General features: G+C 42.9%; 1 protein-coding gene across 1 annotated transcript; it reads left to right on the forward strand.

Annotated features, from left to right (window-relative positions):
- Positions 1-212: 212 nt before the first annotated feature.
- Positions 213-11,513, forward strand: LOC142496604 (phospholipase A2 inhibitor LNF1-like). The gene is made up of 5 exons (XM_075603268.1): positions 213-317; positions 507-623; positions 2,250-2,399; positions 6,645-6,794; positions 10,374-11,513. The coding sequence occupies exons 1-5, from the start codon at positions 266-268 to the stop codon at positions 10,490-10,492; spliced, it is 588 nt and encodes a 195-aa protein (XP_075459383.1). The 5' UTR covers positions 213-265; the 3' UTR covers positions 10,493-11,513.
- Positions 11,514-18,528: the final 7,015 nt, after the last annotated feature.

The following is an 18,528-nucleotide window of genomic DNA, read 5'->3' on the forward strand; positions in this document are numbered from 1 at the left end:
GAAAAAAATTGGCTTAGTGTGTGTGTGTGTGTGTGTGTGTGTTGACCAACTCTAATTTTCTTATTTTCTCTAATGCATCCTGGCAGAATGGTGTCAATAAGGTAACCAGGCAATTTGGCACAGGACACAGCATGAGTTGTAAAGGTGCCCCCACCCTGCCATCATCCAGAGTATAAGTATCACTACAATAACTCATACTGCACCATCCAGGAGAAGAGATTAAATCAAAGGCCACAGCATCCATCTGCACCCACCTTCCATCAACATGAACTCGTTCATCACCACCCTCTGCACCTTCTCTGCTCTTATTGCCACAGGTGAGTTGAAGGACGGGGACATCCAAAATATAAATGTAGAAGTAAAGCCACGCTAGGAACTTAGCAACAGTGGGGAAAATCCCATTAAAACGCTGCTTTCAGGAAGCAAGTTTCCCCAACTTTATTTCATTTTGTGAGCTGAGCCTGTAAAAATGAGATACACAAATAATGAGTATTTGTCTCTCCCAGCATACGGTGGCTGCTGCCATCACTGTCACGAGCGCAACTCTACCACTTGTGCGACTGAATCCAAAGATTGTGGAGGGGAGTCCAGGTGCATTGTGATTTCTGAATACTATGAATCCTGTAAGTATCAGTCAAAGCAAATCCTGTATAAACCTCCCTTCTGTTTGGCAAATGTTTGCAATCCGGTGATGATCTTCTGAAAGGTGAAACGTAGGATTCATTAGGTCCCAGGTTGTCAACTCCAGTCCACAAGAGCCAAACAATTGGCCAGGTTTCAATACCAGCCCAAGTTATGTCTGTATCTATACATCAGGGGTTTCAAACTCATTACTCAAGGTCCACCAAAAAGTAGGCATTTGTGGATATCACTGTATCAGCACATGTGGTTCAATTGGTGGCTCAGTCAAAGTGCCACTGAAAAGCTTTGATTTTTGTCTCTCCACACTTGCTGTAGTTTTATGTTGTTTAGGTTAGTAGAAGATCCCAATAATGCTAATTTTATTATAGTTACATTACGTTCTAGAAGGTGGAGTACTCCACTACGAACCATGTGTTTCTATTGCAAAACAGGAAACATACTTTCAGTATTGTATTGTATGTCTTTATTTATATAGCGCCAAAAGCGCTTCACAAAGAATAGAGTACAGGGTATTTTTAAAAATACAATAAGTGCAGCAAAAATCAGACAATGGGAAAGGAAATCCCTGCCCCAAAGAGCTTACAATTTAAGAGGTTTGAGGGGAAACTTACAGAGACAGCAGGTGAGGGAATAGGTGGGTGTGCTGTAGGTGGGTGTGCGTGGCCACAATAAGTGGTATAAGTAACTGTGGGACAATAGCCATGAGTGCAGGGTATTGGGATGCTTGATTTGTTGGGCAAGTTTTAAGGTTAGCCAGTGTTAAATGATAAGGTTGTTTATTTATAAAATGTTTTACCAGGAAGTAATACATTGAGAGTTACCTCTCGTTTTCAAGTATGTCCTGGACATAGATAATATGACAAATAACACATGGTTACAAATACAGTTACATAAATGAGCAGAGTATACATTATATACAATACATTGCATGCACAGTTAGAGAAGATGTATATTATGGGCGTATGAAACAGTTACAGACCAGATTAAAATGTGAGACAGTCTTAGATTTGAAAGAACTTAAACTGGTGGTGGATGTGAGAGTCTCCGGTAGGTTGTTCCAGTTTTGGGGTGCACGGTAAGAGAAGGAGGAGCGGCCGGATACTTTGTTGAGCCTTGGGACCATGAACAGTCTTTTGGAGTCTGATCTCAGATGATAAGTGCTGCATGCGGAAGGGGTGAGGAGCTTGTTCAGATAGGCGGGTAGCTTGCCCAGAAAGTATTTGAAGGCAAGACAGGAAAGGTGAACTTTGCGCCTAGACTCAAGGGATGACCAATCTAGTTCTTTGAGCATTTCGCAGTGATGTGTGTTGTAGTTGCATTGGAGAACGAAACTTCATTGGAGAAATGAAAAGGTTAACACCATTTACAGGGGGAAGAGATGGCATTTAGCCGTGGGTGAGATCAGGTGTGTATGTCTGGCTTCAGGCTTAGGGGAGATCAGTACTATATTAACCATAATCTTAGTTTGATTAAAACATATTCTGTATGTGTATGTATTGGGTGGGTAGACTTCTGCTAGAAGAAACTTTAGTGGGCATGCAATGGAGGGTGATCCTTTTTTATAGACATGAACATCCCACTTCTGAAACCCTTCACTCATTCCACAGGTGGGAAAATATATAATTCAATTTACAAGGGCTGTGCCAAAGAATTACCTTGTGACCAGATGATGTCCACTTCTGATGATGCTGGGGAACATGTACGAATGAATTATAAATGTTGCACTGGAGATGACTGCAACACTGATAACTATGAAAGTAAGTGTCCTGGAAATCCTAAATCCCTAGGGATGCAGGTCCCACTGCCTTCTGCCCTTTTCTCACCTTTGTATGAGAATGGAATATTTAATGAGTTAGGGTATATGTCTCTTCTGTCTCTGTTACATGCAGTTGGGGTAAACAATACTCCATAATATGGATGCAGAAAAATATTTTTAAAACATATTTTTTTAAAGTCTGCATATGCATGTGTGATTCTTACATATATACTTTTTATTACACAGATTTGTATATTTATATATCTGTCTATCTATAGATAGATATAGATATATAGTAATATATATATGTATATGTGTGTATATATATAAATATATATGTATGTATGTATGTATGTGTGTGTGTGTATATATATATATATATATATATATATACAGCTAAACCCCGTTATAACGCGCCTCGCTATACCGCGATTCGGTTATAACGCGGTTTTCCCATGGCTCCCGTTTTTTTTTTGCACACTGCACACACTGCACTCACTGCACACACTGCACTCACTGCACACACTGCACACACTGCACACACTGCACACACTCACTGCACACACACTGCTCATTGCTCACACTGCACACACACTGCACACTGCACACACTGACACACTGCACACTGCTCACACTGCACACACTGACACACTACACACACACTGCACACACACTGCACACATACTGCACACACACTGCACACTGCACACACACTGCTCATTGCACACACTGACACACTGCACACACACTGCACACACACTGCACACTACACACACACTGCTCATTGCTCACACTGCACACACACTGCACACTGCACACACACTGCTCATTGCTCACACTGCACACACCTCACACTGCACACACACTGCTCACACTGCACACACACTGACACACTGCTCATTGCTCACACTGCACACACACTGCTCACACTGACACACACTGCTCATTGCTCACACTGCACACACTGACACACTGCACACACACTGCTCACACTGACACACACTGCACACTGCACACACACTGCTCATTGCTCACACTGCATACACTGACACACTGCTCATTGCTCACACTGCACACACACTGCTCACACTGACACACACTGCTCATTGCTCACACTGCACACACTGACACACTGCTCACACTGCACACACACTGACACACACTGCACACTGCACACACACTGCTCATTGCTCACACTGCACACACTGACACACTGCTCATTGCTCACACTGCACACACACTGCTCACACTGACACACACTGCTCACACTGCACACACACTGACACACACTGACACACTGCTCACACACTGACACACACTGCTCATTGCTCACACTGCACACACTGACACACTGCTCATTGCTCACACTGCACACACTGACACACTGCTCATTGCACACTGCACACACACTGCTCACACTGACACACACACACACACACACACACTACACTTATACATAAATCAGCCTTACCTTACCTTGGGGATGATTTTTGAGGCATGTGGCTGCAGGGTGGGGGTGGTGCTGCGGTGGAGGGGGATGATGGCTGCTGCGGGGGCCCCCGATGCTGCGGGGGCTGGTGGGATGGCCCGGTGCAGCGCGGGGGGGTATGGGGGGGGGAAGGGCAGGACGACTCTGCGCTACGGCAGGGCCAGGGGGCCCTTTATTGCGGCGCAAGGGCCCTGTGCTGCGGCGGGGGGAGCCGGACCGGAGGAGAATCCCCCCTCCCATCTCCTGTCACGCGGTGGCAGGGGGAGCCGGACCGGAGGGGAATCCCCCCTCCCATCTCCTGTCACGCGGTGGCAGGGGGAGCCGGACCGGAGGGGAATCCCCCCTCCCATCTCCTGTCACGCGGTGGCAGGGGGAGCCGGAACCGGAGGGGAATCCCCCCTCCCATCTCCTGTCACGCGGTGGCAGGGGGAGCCGGACCGGAGGGGAATCCCCCCTCCCATCTCCTGTCACGCGGTGGCAGGGGGAGCCGGGACCGGAGGGGAATCCCCCCTCCCATCTCCTGTCACGCGGTGGCAGGGGGAGCCGGAACCGGAGGGGAATCCCCCCTCCCATCTCCTGTCACGCGGTGGCAGGGGGAGCCGGAACCGGAGGGGAATCCCCCCTCCCATCTCCTGTCACGCGGTGGCAGGGGGAGCCGGACCGGAGGGGAATCCCCCCTCCCATCTCCTGTCACGCGGTGGCAGGGGGAGCCGGACCGGAGGGGAATCCCCCCTCCCATCTCCTGTCACGCGGTGGCAGGGGGAGCCGGGACCGGAGGGGAATCCCCCCTCCCATCTCCTGTCACGCGGTGGCAGGGGGAGCCGGAACCGGAGGGGAATCCCCCCTCCCATCTCCTGTCACGCGGTGGCAGGGGGAGCCGGAACCGGAGGGGAATCCCCCCTCCCATCTCCTGTCACGCGGTGGCAGGGGGAAGCCGGGACCGCGGGTAAAAACACTGATGCGGCGGCCATTTTTTTTTTTTTAAATTAGCGCGACCCCGTTAGTAACGCGGTGGTCTCGGGGTGGACCCCGAGGACCGCGTTATAACGGGGTTTAGCTGTACATATATATATATATATATATATATATATATATATATATATACCCATCAAGGTTGAAACATGTCTGTGAGTGGGTTTAATGGCTTTGCATCTCATCCCAGCCTCTGTCTAAAAGCTGTGTTTAAAACAGCATGCATTGGCTTGAGGATCTGCTTGTGTAATACGAGCTTGAGACAAAAGGTGGCACTGAGTGTTCAATTGCATGTCATTTCCCAGAATCCCTTGCTGCAGTGGAAGCGCTGTATGCTGGGCAATAATGGGGAAAGACAGGGTTGCAGACCTGTCTAAAACATGCAAATGAGCATACAGTAATATTTACAGTTGGTTTATATACAAAATGGGACCTTCCTCAGGGGTATACAAAGTATCCCATTGAAAACCCCTGAGGAAGGTCCCATTTTGGAGGACCGAAACGTTGGGTTTCTTGATGTACCACTATTTTCACCAATACACTTTGTGAATTTTCTTCAATTGAGTGCTGTCTCTTGCTTTACCAGACCTTGGAAAGGTAACGTATGTCTAATATATATATATTAGATTTTATCTTTTCTACTAGTACAAGTTATTCATTGTGATACCCATTCTGTATATATATATTTTGTATCCTGAATGCTAGATTATTTCATGTAGATTTCACTATTTATCATTTTCAATTTATTTTGATGATTTTGAGTTTTATTGTGGCATTTCGGAGTTTGTTTATTTTACCTTCAATGATTTTCCAAGCCCTCATACTAGTCCCTATTTAATATATTTTAAATCAATGACATCAATTGTCTTTTTCATTGATAATTAGTCCTATTGGAGTGTGGATCTACTGAATATCCTGTACGGTATATAAGAACACCTGTATTCACGTGAACATTTTCTGCTAAAGTGTTGTTACACCACAAAATGTGTTGGGAGAGCCTCACACAGATGAGCCACATCGCACTTGTAAGAATGTTGACCCTAACTAACTACTGTCCATGTGCATTATAGCATGGTATATTTCCCAGGTATCCAAGGGGGCTCCTTTATGTGTACAGATGTCTCTCTGTGTGTTGTATAAAGGTGTGTTTGAGGAGGTGTACTCCATACAACACTTGGGACTCAAAGAAGAGTTTATCGCTCTCCGTCAAAACCCATAGTTCAGGTTCTGGATAAAGTTAAAAATGTTGTCAACGTAAACCTTAGTGTGCCAATGCAGAATCGCATGTTTTGCACCATTTGTTAATGATAAGATGTTCTAATGACTTTTCACAGGTTTGAGAAGAAATAGAAATGTGTGTGTACAAGTTTATAGACTGAACTTTCTCACATTCACCCACATCTACATATAATTTTACGTTTATTTTCTTTTAATATGTTCTTTAAATAACATTTAGATGTTAGTTTTTAGTGACATTTTAATTTACCTTTGATCCATTTTTTATATCTTAAAGGAAATAAAACTAAATTAACGTAATAATGTTTTCTCCCTGTGTAGTGCTGACAATATACACAACACTATACACACAATTTTGTTGGCACAGTGAGTCCCTACCCTGAAGAGCTTGCAATCAAATGGTGGTGTTGATATTGGAATTAGAAATGGATTAATCTGCTTGAAGAGACATTACTTTACCTCTAAGCTACTCCTTCAGCCCACATACTGTACTGTAGGCAAGAGGGACTGTACAATACTGTAACTCTCCTTTCTACTATTGCCTGTTATTTCCACCAGACAGCGGGGAACCCAGTGGAGTAATATGTCCAAGCTGCTATGAATTGGACACTAGGGAAGAATGCGTCACTAAAAGGGACATGGTGTGCAAAGGAGACGAGATGAAATGTAAGAATTATATCGGAATCATAAAGAAACCAGGTAATTTCTCTGAATTCACAGTTGGGAAACTAAGGGAGAAGGTATGCTTGTGGGATAGCTTAAATGGCTATTTGTATGCAAGTTTGAGTTCCTTGCAAAATCTCATGCAGTCCCTTCTTTTTATCCAACATTTGGACTGTGGAGCTTGGCTACCATCAGGTACTATCATTAAAGCAGTGTCTTTAAAGAGTCACATACAGTAAAGTTATGGAGAAATGTATTTGTTAGCAGTTAATTTATTGACACTGATTATATTTTTCCATGATGAGTGGTTAAACTTTTATAATAGAAGTATATATAAAAATAATCCAGGATTAGGATGCTGTCTGTTGTCATTATTGTAGGCAGGTACAGTACTGTACACAGTGTTTTTCTTTTGTTGCTATACGCCACAGTATATCATTGAAATGGTAGAACTTTGACCAGATGGTTCTTATATCTGTATATAGACAGGAGAATGGAACCAATCATCTGAATTGTGTTTAATGATGTCAACTCCCACCCAGACCCGGACATATGTCCTCCCTCTTCGCTTGTCTAACATAATCCCTACTCCAGGGTCCCAATGCGAGTTTAGCACAGTAAACAAAATTGAACTGCACATTGACTTAATGATTGACAAACACCGACAGAGACACAACTTTTATCCAGAAATAAAAACTGCAAATATTGTGTAGCTCTGGTTCCTAGCGAACACAGACCACTACCATATGCTGAATAACCTGTAGGCTCACAGGGCCTAAGCCTCTGCCATGGAGAGCCTGGGGCACGATCAATACTTAATACTTGGTGCAGCGCCTCCACCTGCGACAGCTTCCGCCAGAGGGGAAGTGGTTCTTCGCAGGACACTTATGTACATTAACACACACACACACAGCGATATAACCAACCAATTAACTTTACTGGCATGAACAGAATGACGTAACCTCTCTCTTACTCTATCAGCAACAGGTGTCCCTCTTTGAGGAAGACACTATACTCTGCGTCGCGCAGGACGCTCAGCCCCCCTCCTTTACCGGGTGATCCCACCCCGTGTCCAGTCCCCTCTTTGAATATTTCCCCCACCCTCAAGTGAGACAGTGAATCTATATGTATGTGACTGTGCAGCCACCGTGTCCTGAATGAATGGTGATACAGTTGGTGCACTTGAAGTTTACCTGCCGGGCACTCCAGTACCCGGTCCTGCAACAGTCTTCACAAAGGATCGGTGTGGGCCTAGATGATGTCACCCGTAGGTGTCCGGGGCGATCCCACCCAGACACGCAGAAACTCGGCAGCCCAGACCTCCCGCTGACTTTGAAATGTCCCGGTAGTGATCACGCAACAGTAAGGGAACCGGAACCTATCTATGGCCAGTCCCTAGCTCAGCTTCACACTACTGGGGCTCAGGGTCTAACTGGGCCTGGGGTATGAGGCCTAGGTAGGGGCGGAATGCCTCCCTACACCGGAGCTCCTTCTCCTTCCTCCTACAGCTAGCTCTGAGCAACGTGCGCGCCCCTCGACCCCTTTACCTCCCTTCCAAGCGCCTGATTGATCCTCGCGCGTCACGGGGGGTCCGCGGGCTGCTGGGACCCATAGTTCCCTGGCATCCCTCCTATCAGAGCTCTCCTTCTTCGCGGGCTTTAGCCACTAAGCCTGCGCATGCGTAACCTCCTGCCGGGCCGGTCCTGCGCCTGTGCAAACCTTAACATGGCGGCTCCCTCTACGCGGAACCTCCGATATCGGAGCGTTCCCTAAGTGCGGCACTCTCCCACCCCACAACAACAAATGGATCCCAAAGGGGGTCCCGGCTACAATTGCATGGTTGGCGAACGCGGGCGAAAGCTTCACACGTCTCTAATGACAAAACAGCGAGTGACACCACAAAAAGTGCATCAATTATAACAGCAGGTTCTAGGAAAACAAAAGGGGAAGATACACAGTGGTATATTAGCATATTATATTATATTAGCAGTCTGTGATCAGTGATGATGATCTATTTATTTATAGTGCAGTGTACATAGTACATACAATATAGAACAAAGGATTGTGTTCCCAGCACTCAGAGAAAAAATGATGGAAATAGAATGTCATAAAATCTAGGTACTTCCCTTACCCCTGTAACAGATAGGTGTTCCCTACTACCATACACACAACATCAAAGGGTATACAAGTGGGTAATACCTGTGAATAGATATCCCATACTACAGTACTTCTATGTGAACTGGCTGTCCAACTAAATGCAGTATAAATATATAATCAGAACAAACAAACTATGCCTGAATTAATGTTAAGCTAATGCATGAGTATGTCAACACTATGCATTAGCTTAATATTAATTCAGGCATAGTTGGTTTGTGTGTTTGTTTGGACAGCCAGTTCACATAGAGTTAGTGTCTTACACAAATGGTGGTAATAGTACCCCAATTTGGGATATCTATCTATAGGCATTACCCACCTGTATATCCTTTTATGTTTTGTGGGACATCTCTTCACAGGTATTACCCACTTGTATATCCTTTGATGTTTTGTGTATGGTAGTAGGGAACACCTATCTATGACAGGGGTAAGGGAAGTACCTAGATCAGATTGAGGTAAGGGAACGGGTCAGATGAAGGGGTTAGGTGCCCCGAAACGTTTCTCTTGTTTTGTGTGCGTTTGTATCGTGTAAAACAGTAATATACATATTGCTGATCTGCTATTCAGTTTGTATCAATATCAATAATATCATTGATATGTGCTGATGTTTGCCTTATGTGATCTCTTTATATACAAGTACAAATGATATTTTATGATATTTTCTATTTCCATAATTTTTTTCTCTGAGTGCTGGGAACATCATCCTTTGTTCTACTGTATATTGTAACTTTGGAGGAAATCAGGGTCCCTCCGTGTCCCTGTGCACCATTCACGTTTTCACTTCTACATATGCTTTATTTTAGGTGCTGCTAAAAACTTTATACTTATAGTACTTACAGTACACAGCCATATTGTTAATTACAGAGCAGTGGGAGAGCAGTAATGTAAATGACTGTATGGTAAAGATGGAGATCAGCAGAGATGGGCGAATTCGCCCAAATTAGTTCCCTGGAATTTCTCACCTTTTAAACCCAAAATCCATTTTGTGGTGTAATCTGCAAAACGGGTTTGGTCGGTTTTAATCCACATGGATTCATCCAAATCCGCCATTTGGATGTGACCCGTGGACGGATTTGTAGAATCCAATCTGCGGATTCAGCGATTGGCTGGCTGAATCTGCCAAAAGACAGCTGGATCCGGGGAGTGGATCCCACAAGTCCATCGACAGGCTGTGGAATCCGCGGAGTGTATTGGTAAAAATTATTTTTAAAAATCTGCAAAACGCGAATCGCCCCTTTTTGAGATCCATGCTTGGAAATCCGTGGACAAAAGGAACCGGCCGGTCTGCCGCAAATCAAAATCCGGCGCCAAACATGTGCCCATCGCTGGAGAGCAGTAACTTTAATTACACTACAGTGAGACAGCACAGCTGTAATGCTAGCCCCTACTGTATGATTGTAATAATCATTGCTGTATATAGTATGCTCACTCTAAAGCTTGTGAAATATTGTATCTTTGCAGATGCTGAGGAGTTACAGTTTTCTGTGAAAGGCTGTGCATCTTCCTTGGCGTGTACAATGGGCTTCAGTGCAATGATTGGAGTGGAAGAAATCTCCAGCATTAATTATGAATGTAAATAACAGGAAAGATAAAAACATAGAGTATCTTGTTCTACCAAGATCTCTCATCACTTTTAAAGTATTAGAGTAGCACTAGGAACTATAATCAAAATATAAATTTGAGTAGAGTAAGCAGTGCACAGATGTTTCACTTAAACCAGGGGTTCTCAACTAGAGTCCTCAAGGGCCAGGTCAGGTTTTCAATATGTCCCTGCTTCAGCAGAGGTGCCTCAATCAGTCTCTGCTTCAGCACAGTGACTGGGCCACCTGTACTGAAGCTGGGCTATCTTTTAAACCTGACCTGCTGAGGGGTCATGAGGACTGGAGATAAGAACACCAGTCTCAACCAGAATTCCATTACCGCTTCAATGAAAGTTAGAGCTAAACCCATACAGACTCCTGTTTCTCTAAATGAGTTATATTCTGGGCATTTTTTTTGCTTACGTTTTGTGATTCGGGTGAAATATGCAATTTTTTTAAATAAAAATAAATAGTAAAAGTGTCAAACTTCGCAAAATATTTGACCAAGCATGAAGGTCACGGGGGGCCTATATGTACTGCCATTACTTTCATTTTCACAAACCTATCTTGTGAAATGTTGTGGAATTCGGGCACAATTAGTGGAGTTCTGGCAAAGTAAAATGTCGTGAAAACGTTACTAGAACCACAGCATTTTATGGAAAACCGCAAACCATTGTGTGAACAACTTTCTCGGACATTTGCCCAACTCTTATAATGACATTAAAATGAATTGTATTAATATTACAGGCCCAAGAAGTCCTAGTTTTAATTTGTGGAGCTGTCATTTTATAAACATGTTGTTGAAGGTAAATATCTATAAAGGTGGGAGATATAACCTTATGCTATTAAATAGCTGGTCTAACACCAGCAGTCTGGAGACTAACATGGGGTTTCAGAGATGTGACAATGGTCTAGCTTTAAGTATGATCTGCTGTTATTGCACTGTCAATAAACTGTATCTCTTTTGTGATTAATCAATGCAGATTAACTGTTCAATAAAGCATTATCTACACAGCAACAACGACAATATGTCTCTTTCAGTAACAATACGACTTGCTTTTTTCCCTCTCTCACATTGTCTGCTGGTAATTTGTTGTGATATACTGTAACACTTATGGATCTCAGAGGCTATGTGGGAAAGAGAACTAATACTGTAGGTGAGGTAGTTATAGTGATTGCATGGAGGAGACCTGGGCAGGAAGGAACTCATATTGTTTCCTTACGTAACATATACATTGTGCTGTAAAACTTAACTACCTACAATATGCTTCCTAATGAAGGAAAAGAAAATCCGGGTTTCATGAATCATAATGTAATGACAGTAAGAGAACATGTATTTATTTAGACCCAGCACCATTTAATTACAATTTGTGTTACTACTTATTTTCAAAAACATGTTTCGGTGAGCAAAAAAGGATAACCCCAACTCCCCCCATCCCGATCCCACACAGAATGTTTCAGGCTGGTCACCTAAGCTATTAACACACTTTCTGAGTTTAACAGTGCTTCCCCACCCTCTGGGAGATTCTTCCATTACTATGTATGTGGTGGATGATACCTGCTGGTAACAGGAGGGTTAAGCTGTCCGCCGATGGTAGTGGGGACACAGGATCAGGTTTCTGGGGTAAATTGCCCACGTGGTTCTCTAGCAGTGCAGCGCCTCCATCTGCTGTAAGCTCCAGGTTGGTGGAGATGATCTCCTACAGTAGAACTATTACCTTTCCACCCAGTAAGATCACAGTATAACAACAGGAACGGTTTATTCTCTCACTCTGTGCAGCACAGTACATTACAGGTTTCGGCCCAATGGAGAAACTGTCAGCTAGTCACTGAAGGATGGTCCTAACAGGCCAAGGGCACCTGCAGCAGTCCTAGTTCTTCCCTGCCCCTCTAGCAGGGACAGAGGTATGGTACACACTCACTCTCCCCTGAGGGGAAGAGGACCAGAGAAGGCCTAATAGTTAGGCTCTTGGCTGTGTGACCTGCCACTCTCAAGTAGGTAGAGGCACTGCTGAATTTAGGGCAGCACTGCCCTAGGACCAGCGGAACCATGCTCAGCAGCACTCCTCTTTGACACTTATACGTATATATATATATATATATATATATATATATATATATGTTGTGGTTATTTTTGGGGCTCAATATGAGCTTATAGGGGTCCTGTATGTTTTGCAATTCTTGTTCAGCTGGTCCTAGCTGATTTGGAGGGTGGCTCCTCCTTCCCTAGTTTGAAGCTCACCCCCTCCCACTTTTAAATGGTTAAAGCTCACTCCTTTGCACCTTCCACACCTATGGGACCTTGCATGCCGTTTGATTGTGATAAATCTAATACAGAGTGCTTTTACTGGTATTATACAGATAAGAGCTTCAATCAGACTTAGAAATATGCAACTAATTTTGACAGATTTATTATAAATCATTCCTCCTGGTAATGTACAGGTTATTAAAAAAAACTATTTTAGTGTTAGGACCCTTGAGACATGGTCTGCCTTGAGGGGCTCAAGGGCTTACAACACTTTGGCCAAAGAGTTAAACTAAAAGATCATTTTATTCAAAAGATATCTATATATATTTAGGCACTGTACTGTGTATTAGTGTTTTTGGATGTAGCACTGAGCTCTGTCTGTGTTTCATGTTCTGTCTCTGGTTTTAAATATATATTGCCATGCTCAGTAGCACTCCTCTTTGACACTTATACGCATATATATATATATATATATATATATATTTATATATATATTTATATATATATATGTTGTGGTTATTTTGGGGGTTCAATATGAGCTTATAGGGGTCCTGTATGTTCTGTTTATAGTATAGTTTGATATACAATTATTTTCACTATATAAGTTTAATATCTTTCACTATTAATCACATTTATTCCACCTTAGCGCTACATCTTTGTGTGTGTTTTATGTATGTATGTCTTTATTTATATAGCGCCATTAGTGTACATAGCGCTTTACATTAGTAATACACGTGAAAATCATATAAATAAAAAATAATACAATAAACAGATTATGGGAATAAGTGCTTCAGACATAAAAGTAACATTTCGGAAGATGAGTCCCTGCTCCGGGAAGCTTACAATCTAATTGGTGGGGAGAACGTACAGAGACAATAGGAGGGCATTCAGTTAAGTGCGTCTGCAGGGGAGCAAGCTAAATGTATTGTGTATAGTATTAGCCACGGAATTACTCATATGCTTCTTTAAGCAAGTATGTCTTAAGGTGGGTCTTAAAAGTGGATAGAGAGGATGCTTGTCAGGTATTGAGGGGAAGGGCATTCCAGAGGTGTGGGGCAGAAAGTGAGAAAGGTTTAAGGCGGGAGAGGGCTTTAGATACAAAGGGGGTAGAGAGAAGACAACCTTGAGCAGAACGCAAGAGTCGGGATGGGGCATAGCGAGAAATTAGGGTTGAGATGTAAGGAGGAGCAGAAGAGTGCTGAGATGTAAGTAGGAGCAGAAGAGTGTAAAGCTTTAAAAGTGAGAAGGAGAATTGAGTGTGAGATGCGAGATTTGATAGGAAGCCAGGAGAGGCTCATCTGTAGATCAAATGCAGGAATCAGAACCAGTAGGTATTGTCCACTTTCCCCCTTCTTTTTGAACTTCCTTTATAAACTTCATCACTACCCTTCTACTTTAAACATGTCTACTTAAAATCATGGCTGCAAACAGCAATGGCTGCTATGTGTTTACTTATGCACTTTTAAAAAGTCACCTGGCTGGCCCAAGCCACTTAATTAGCACATGTGAGGGATATTAAAGCAGGTGGTTTTTCTAAGATGGATGTTATCTTGCTAAAGTGTGAAAGCTGAATTGAATTAAGACACTTCAAGGGATGATTTGAAGACAGACAGACAGTTTGAAATATGTTTTTACCTGAGAAATAAAAGATGATCAGCAATTCAATAGAGTCCCAACTTCCTTTTTAAACTTCTTCACTACCATTCTACTTTAAACATGTCTACTTAAAAGCATGGCTGCAAATACAGTATAAAGAGTAAAAAGTAAAGGCGGCATCACAGCAATAGTAAAGTGCAGAGATGTGCAGTCTGGGATAGATAATATCCTCCTTTTCAGCTTTGATCAAATCCAGGATTCGGGCCAGTAGGAGTTGTCCACTTTTTCACTCCTTTTGAAGACCCTTTTAAACACAACTTTGCTTGCTACTTAAAATGTAAGTAGCTGCAGACAGCATGGGCTGCAGACAGCATGGGCTTCCATGTGTTTAGTTATATAGCTCTAAAATGTGACGTGATTGAATTAAGATCAGCCCAGGCAACTTAATTAGCACATTTATTTATTTATTTATAACCTGTTTTACCAGGAAGTAAAACATTGAGAGTTACCTCTCATTTTCAAGTATGTCCTGGGCATAGAGCTAAGACAAATAATACATGGTTACAAATACAATTACATAAATGGACAGGGTATACATTATATACAAGACATTGCATGCACAGTTAAAGAAAATATATATCATAGGCTTATGTACTGTAACAGTTACAGACCAGATTAAAATGTGAGACAGTCTTAGTTTGGAAAGAACTTAAACTGGTGGTGGATGTGAGAGTCTCCGGTAGGTTGTTCCAGTTTTGGGGTGCACGGTAAGAGAAGGAGGAGCGGCCGGATACTTTGTTGAGCCTTGGGACCATGAACAGTCTTTTGGAGTCTGATCTCAGATGATAAGTGCTGCATGTGGTAGGGGTGGGGAGCTTGTTCAGATAGATGGGTAGCTTTCAGAGAAAGTATTTGAAGGCAAGACAGGAAAGGTGAACTTTGCACCTAGACTCATGATGACCAATCTAGTTCTTTGAGCATTTCGCAATGATGTGTGTTGTAGTTGCATTGGAGAACAAAAAGGCATATTGAATTGTAGAGGGTGTCAAGTTTGCTCAGATGGGTTTGGGGTGCCGAGCCATATACTATGTCTCCATAGTCGATAATTGGCATTAACATCTGTTGAGCGATACACTTTCTGACCAGCAGACTTAGGGAGGATTTGTTCCTGTAAAGTACACCTTGTTTGGCTGAGGTTTTGGATGTCAGGGTATCAATGTGCATCCCGAATGTTAAGTGGGAGTCAAACCATATACCCAGGTATTTAAAAGTAGTAACAGGGGTAGGGTGGTGTTAGCATTGGTTCTAATCTGGAGCTCCATCACTCGAAGCTTTAAAAATGTAGTCTTGGTCACAAATACCATTGTTACAGTCTTGCCACTGTTTAAAAACAGTTTGTTTTGGAAAATCCAGTTTTCGAGTCTCAAAAAGGCAGGCTGAAGTATGTGTTCAAGGTCGGAGAGGCTATGGCTGTGTGCATATAGAATTGTGTCATCTGCATACATGTGTATTGAAGCTTCCTTACAAGCTGTGGGAAGATCATTGATGAACACTGAGAAGAGTAGGGGCCCCAGAACAGAGCCTTGCGGGACACCACAAGTGATATACATGGGGTTGGAGTTAGAGCCTGATTTTGACACATGTTGAGATCTACCTGATAGGTAGGATTGAAACCAGTTTAAAGCATGCTTCCCTATTCCAGAGCTCTGGAGTTTGTTAAGCAGGATAGCATGATCAACAGTTTCAAAGCCTTTGCAAAATCTAGGAATATTGCACCGGTGAGTTGTCCCTGTTTCATTCCACACAGGATTTCATTGCAAACTTTTAGCAGGGTAGTGCTACGGTGGAGTGTTTGGGGCGAAAGCCATATTGGAATTGGCTAGGGAAATTTGTCTTGGTAATAGTAATCGCTTAATTGGGAGTGGACACATTTTTCCATGACTTTGGATAGTATTGGGAGAAGAGAGATTGGCCTGTAGTTTTCCAGGTCTTAGGGATATGGCCTGCAGACAGGATAGAGTTGACTATGGAAGCAATTGGTTTAGCAATGGCTGGGGCACCAAGTCTTAGGAACCTAGATTGCAGTGTCAGGTCCACATTTGCTGTTTAGTTTTAATTTGAGGAGCGCTTGTGTAATCTCCTCTTCGCATACTGGGCCAAATAGAAAACTGTGGGCAGTGTTGGGAGGGGGTGGGGCTATATGGGTACTTCCATGATTGGATTCAGATTTGTGGTTTGGGTTGCGTTTCGCTAATAAATTAGTAGCACACCCCACAAAGTAATCATTGAATACATTTGCAATGTCAGTGGGGGTTGTCAGAGTAATATCCCCCCTTAGTGATATTACTTGGTTGTTCATGGTTAGAAGGCTGGAATATATTGTTGATAACCTTCCAGAAGTTAGCTGGGTTTGATGTATTCTGGTGGATATTGTCAGAGTAACATTGTGCTTTTGCGTTAAAAGGGAAGGGCAGTGGGAACAGCGCTAATGCAAAAAATAACAATTAGTGACAATTAAGTGACTAACATACATGTAAGTACACACTCTAATATTAGAGTGGAGGCTGCCAGGAAAAAATGAGGTCACACAAACCAATAAACACAATAAAAACACATGAACCGGCGCCTTCAAAAAAATATAAATTATAGCCTGACCGAATATAGTCCAATGCAGCTGGGATGAGATCCAAGGCAGTGTCTTCAATGAAGTCTCATAAAGTGACAAACAAACAAATAAAACAACAACATAGAAGAAAAAAAGAGAAAAAGATTATAGTGCAACAAAAAACAAAAAATCACTGATAAGGTTTACAAGAAATGATAGCAATTTAATACGATGAATAAAAATAACTATAAAAACAACAAACACTTGATTGTTGGGCAAAAAACACTTATAAAGCAATGGCATCCGGTAGGGATAAAATTGAAACCCTACTTACAGCAAGGCTGATATATGTAAGCCCGTAGCACAATGTCACTATCCGGAACAGAAGCCTGGTAGAGAGATGTCACAGCTCTGTCTCTTGGAGCTCCACGATGCCGGAAAACGCCGCTGGCCACACACCCACGAGTCAGCAAGTGAGCAGGAGGTGAAACAGGCAACAGCCTGAACCCAGTGCTGCCGGTGGACTCACCGATGCAATACACGCAGACCAAAAGGTCTCGCGATAACTCGGTGACGTCACCACTAGAGGCAGAGGCAGAGCAAATCTCGGACAATTGCCGGGGAGCTCACAGAGCTGAGGCTAAGGGCAGAAGGACAAACGGGCTATCGGGGGAGAAAGCCAAAGTCTCTGCCAATAAAAGTCCACCCTACGCGTTTCGTGACGTCAGTCACTTTGTCAGGGGCATGATGGGAAATGTAAAGTGCCAGCATATTTATACTAAAACACTAATTAACATATTAGCATAAAACAAAGTCATAAAATACAACCAGAAACAAGTAAACTCATATCAGTGATAACTTACAATGGAAATGACATATATGAAAATAATAAACACATAAATACATGGAAATAATAATAAACATAGTAAACCTGCTCTTAAAGAAACAGTACACAAGCAAAACATACATAGAAATAACATTACAAGAGACTCCAGAGTATTTGAAACTGCCAGTACCAGTAGACAACAAACAGCAAATGGGAATGTTAATACACATAGCGTCAATCAAAAGATACATAGGGGCCTATGCAGAGAGAAGCGCTTTTAAAAATTGGCGAGGATAATAAAAGGTAGCTTTAATGGAGAGTTTTATTCTCCATATGCAGAAATGTGTGAAATCTGCAATTTAAAGCATGAATGCGTGTGGCGAGTTTAAAATGGAGAGATGCGTGCTGCTGAAATGTGTAAAAAAAAAATCGCGCATTTTTTTTTTTTTCCTATGGCCGGCGAGCTCCAGCTTCTTGCCAACTTTTGTTGGCGGAGCTAATTGTAGAAAATCGCGCCATTTTATTGGCGCGAACAGCCGCTAGATGGCGTTCGCGCCTTTCTGAATTCGGATATTTTTAAAACTGGCGAGATGTAGGTTCTCGTCAGCCGCACGGCGAGATTTACAAATAGAAGAAAAAAAAATGGCGCGTTTTTCATAACTCGCCATTTTCTGCTGTTTTCTAAGCAAATTTCGGCAAAAAATGGCGATATTTACTATAGCGCTGCTCTCTGCATAGGCCCCATAGTACCAAATTACTTC

The sequence above is a fragment of the Ascaphus truei genome, chromosome 6, assembly GCF_040206685.1.
Source record: "Ascaphus truei isolate aAscTru1 chromosome 6, aAscTru1.hap1, whole genome shotgun sequence".
In the NCBI taxonomy this organism is placed as follows: domain Eukaryota; kingdom Metazoa; phylum Chordata; class Amphibia; order Anura; family Ascaphidae; genus Ascaphus; species Ascaphus truei.

Excerpts from the sequence above, each read along its gene's own strand:
- LOC142496604 (XM_075603268.1), top strand. The coding sequence starts at position 266 with ATGAACTCGTTCATCACCACCCTCTGCACCTTCTCTGCTCTTATTGCC. Across the intron at positions 318-506 it reads CTCTGCTCTTATTGCCACAG|CATACGGTGGCTGCTGCCAT; the intron begins GTGAGTTGAAGG and ends TGTCTCTCCCAG. Across the intron at positions 2,400-6,644 it reads CAACACTGATAACTATGAAA|TTCCACCAGACAGCGGGGAA; the intron begins GTAAGTGTCCTG and ends ATTGCCTGTTAT.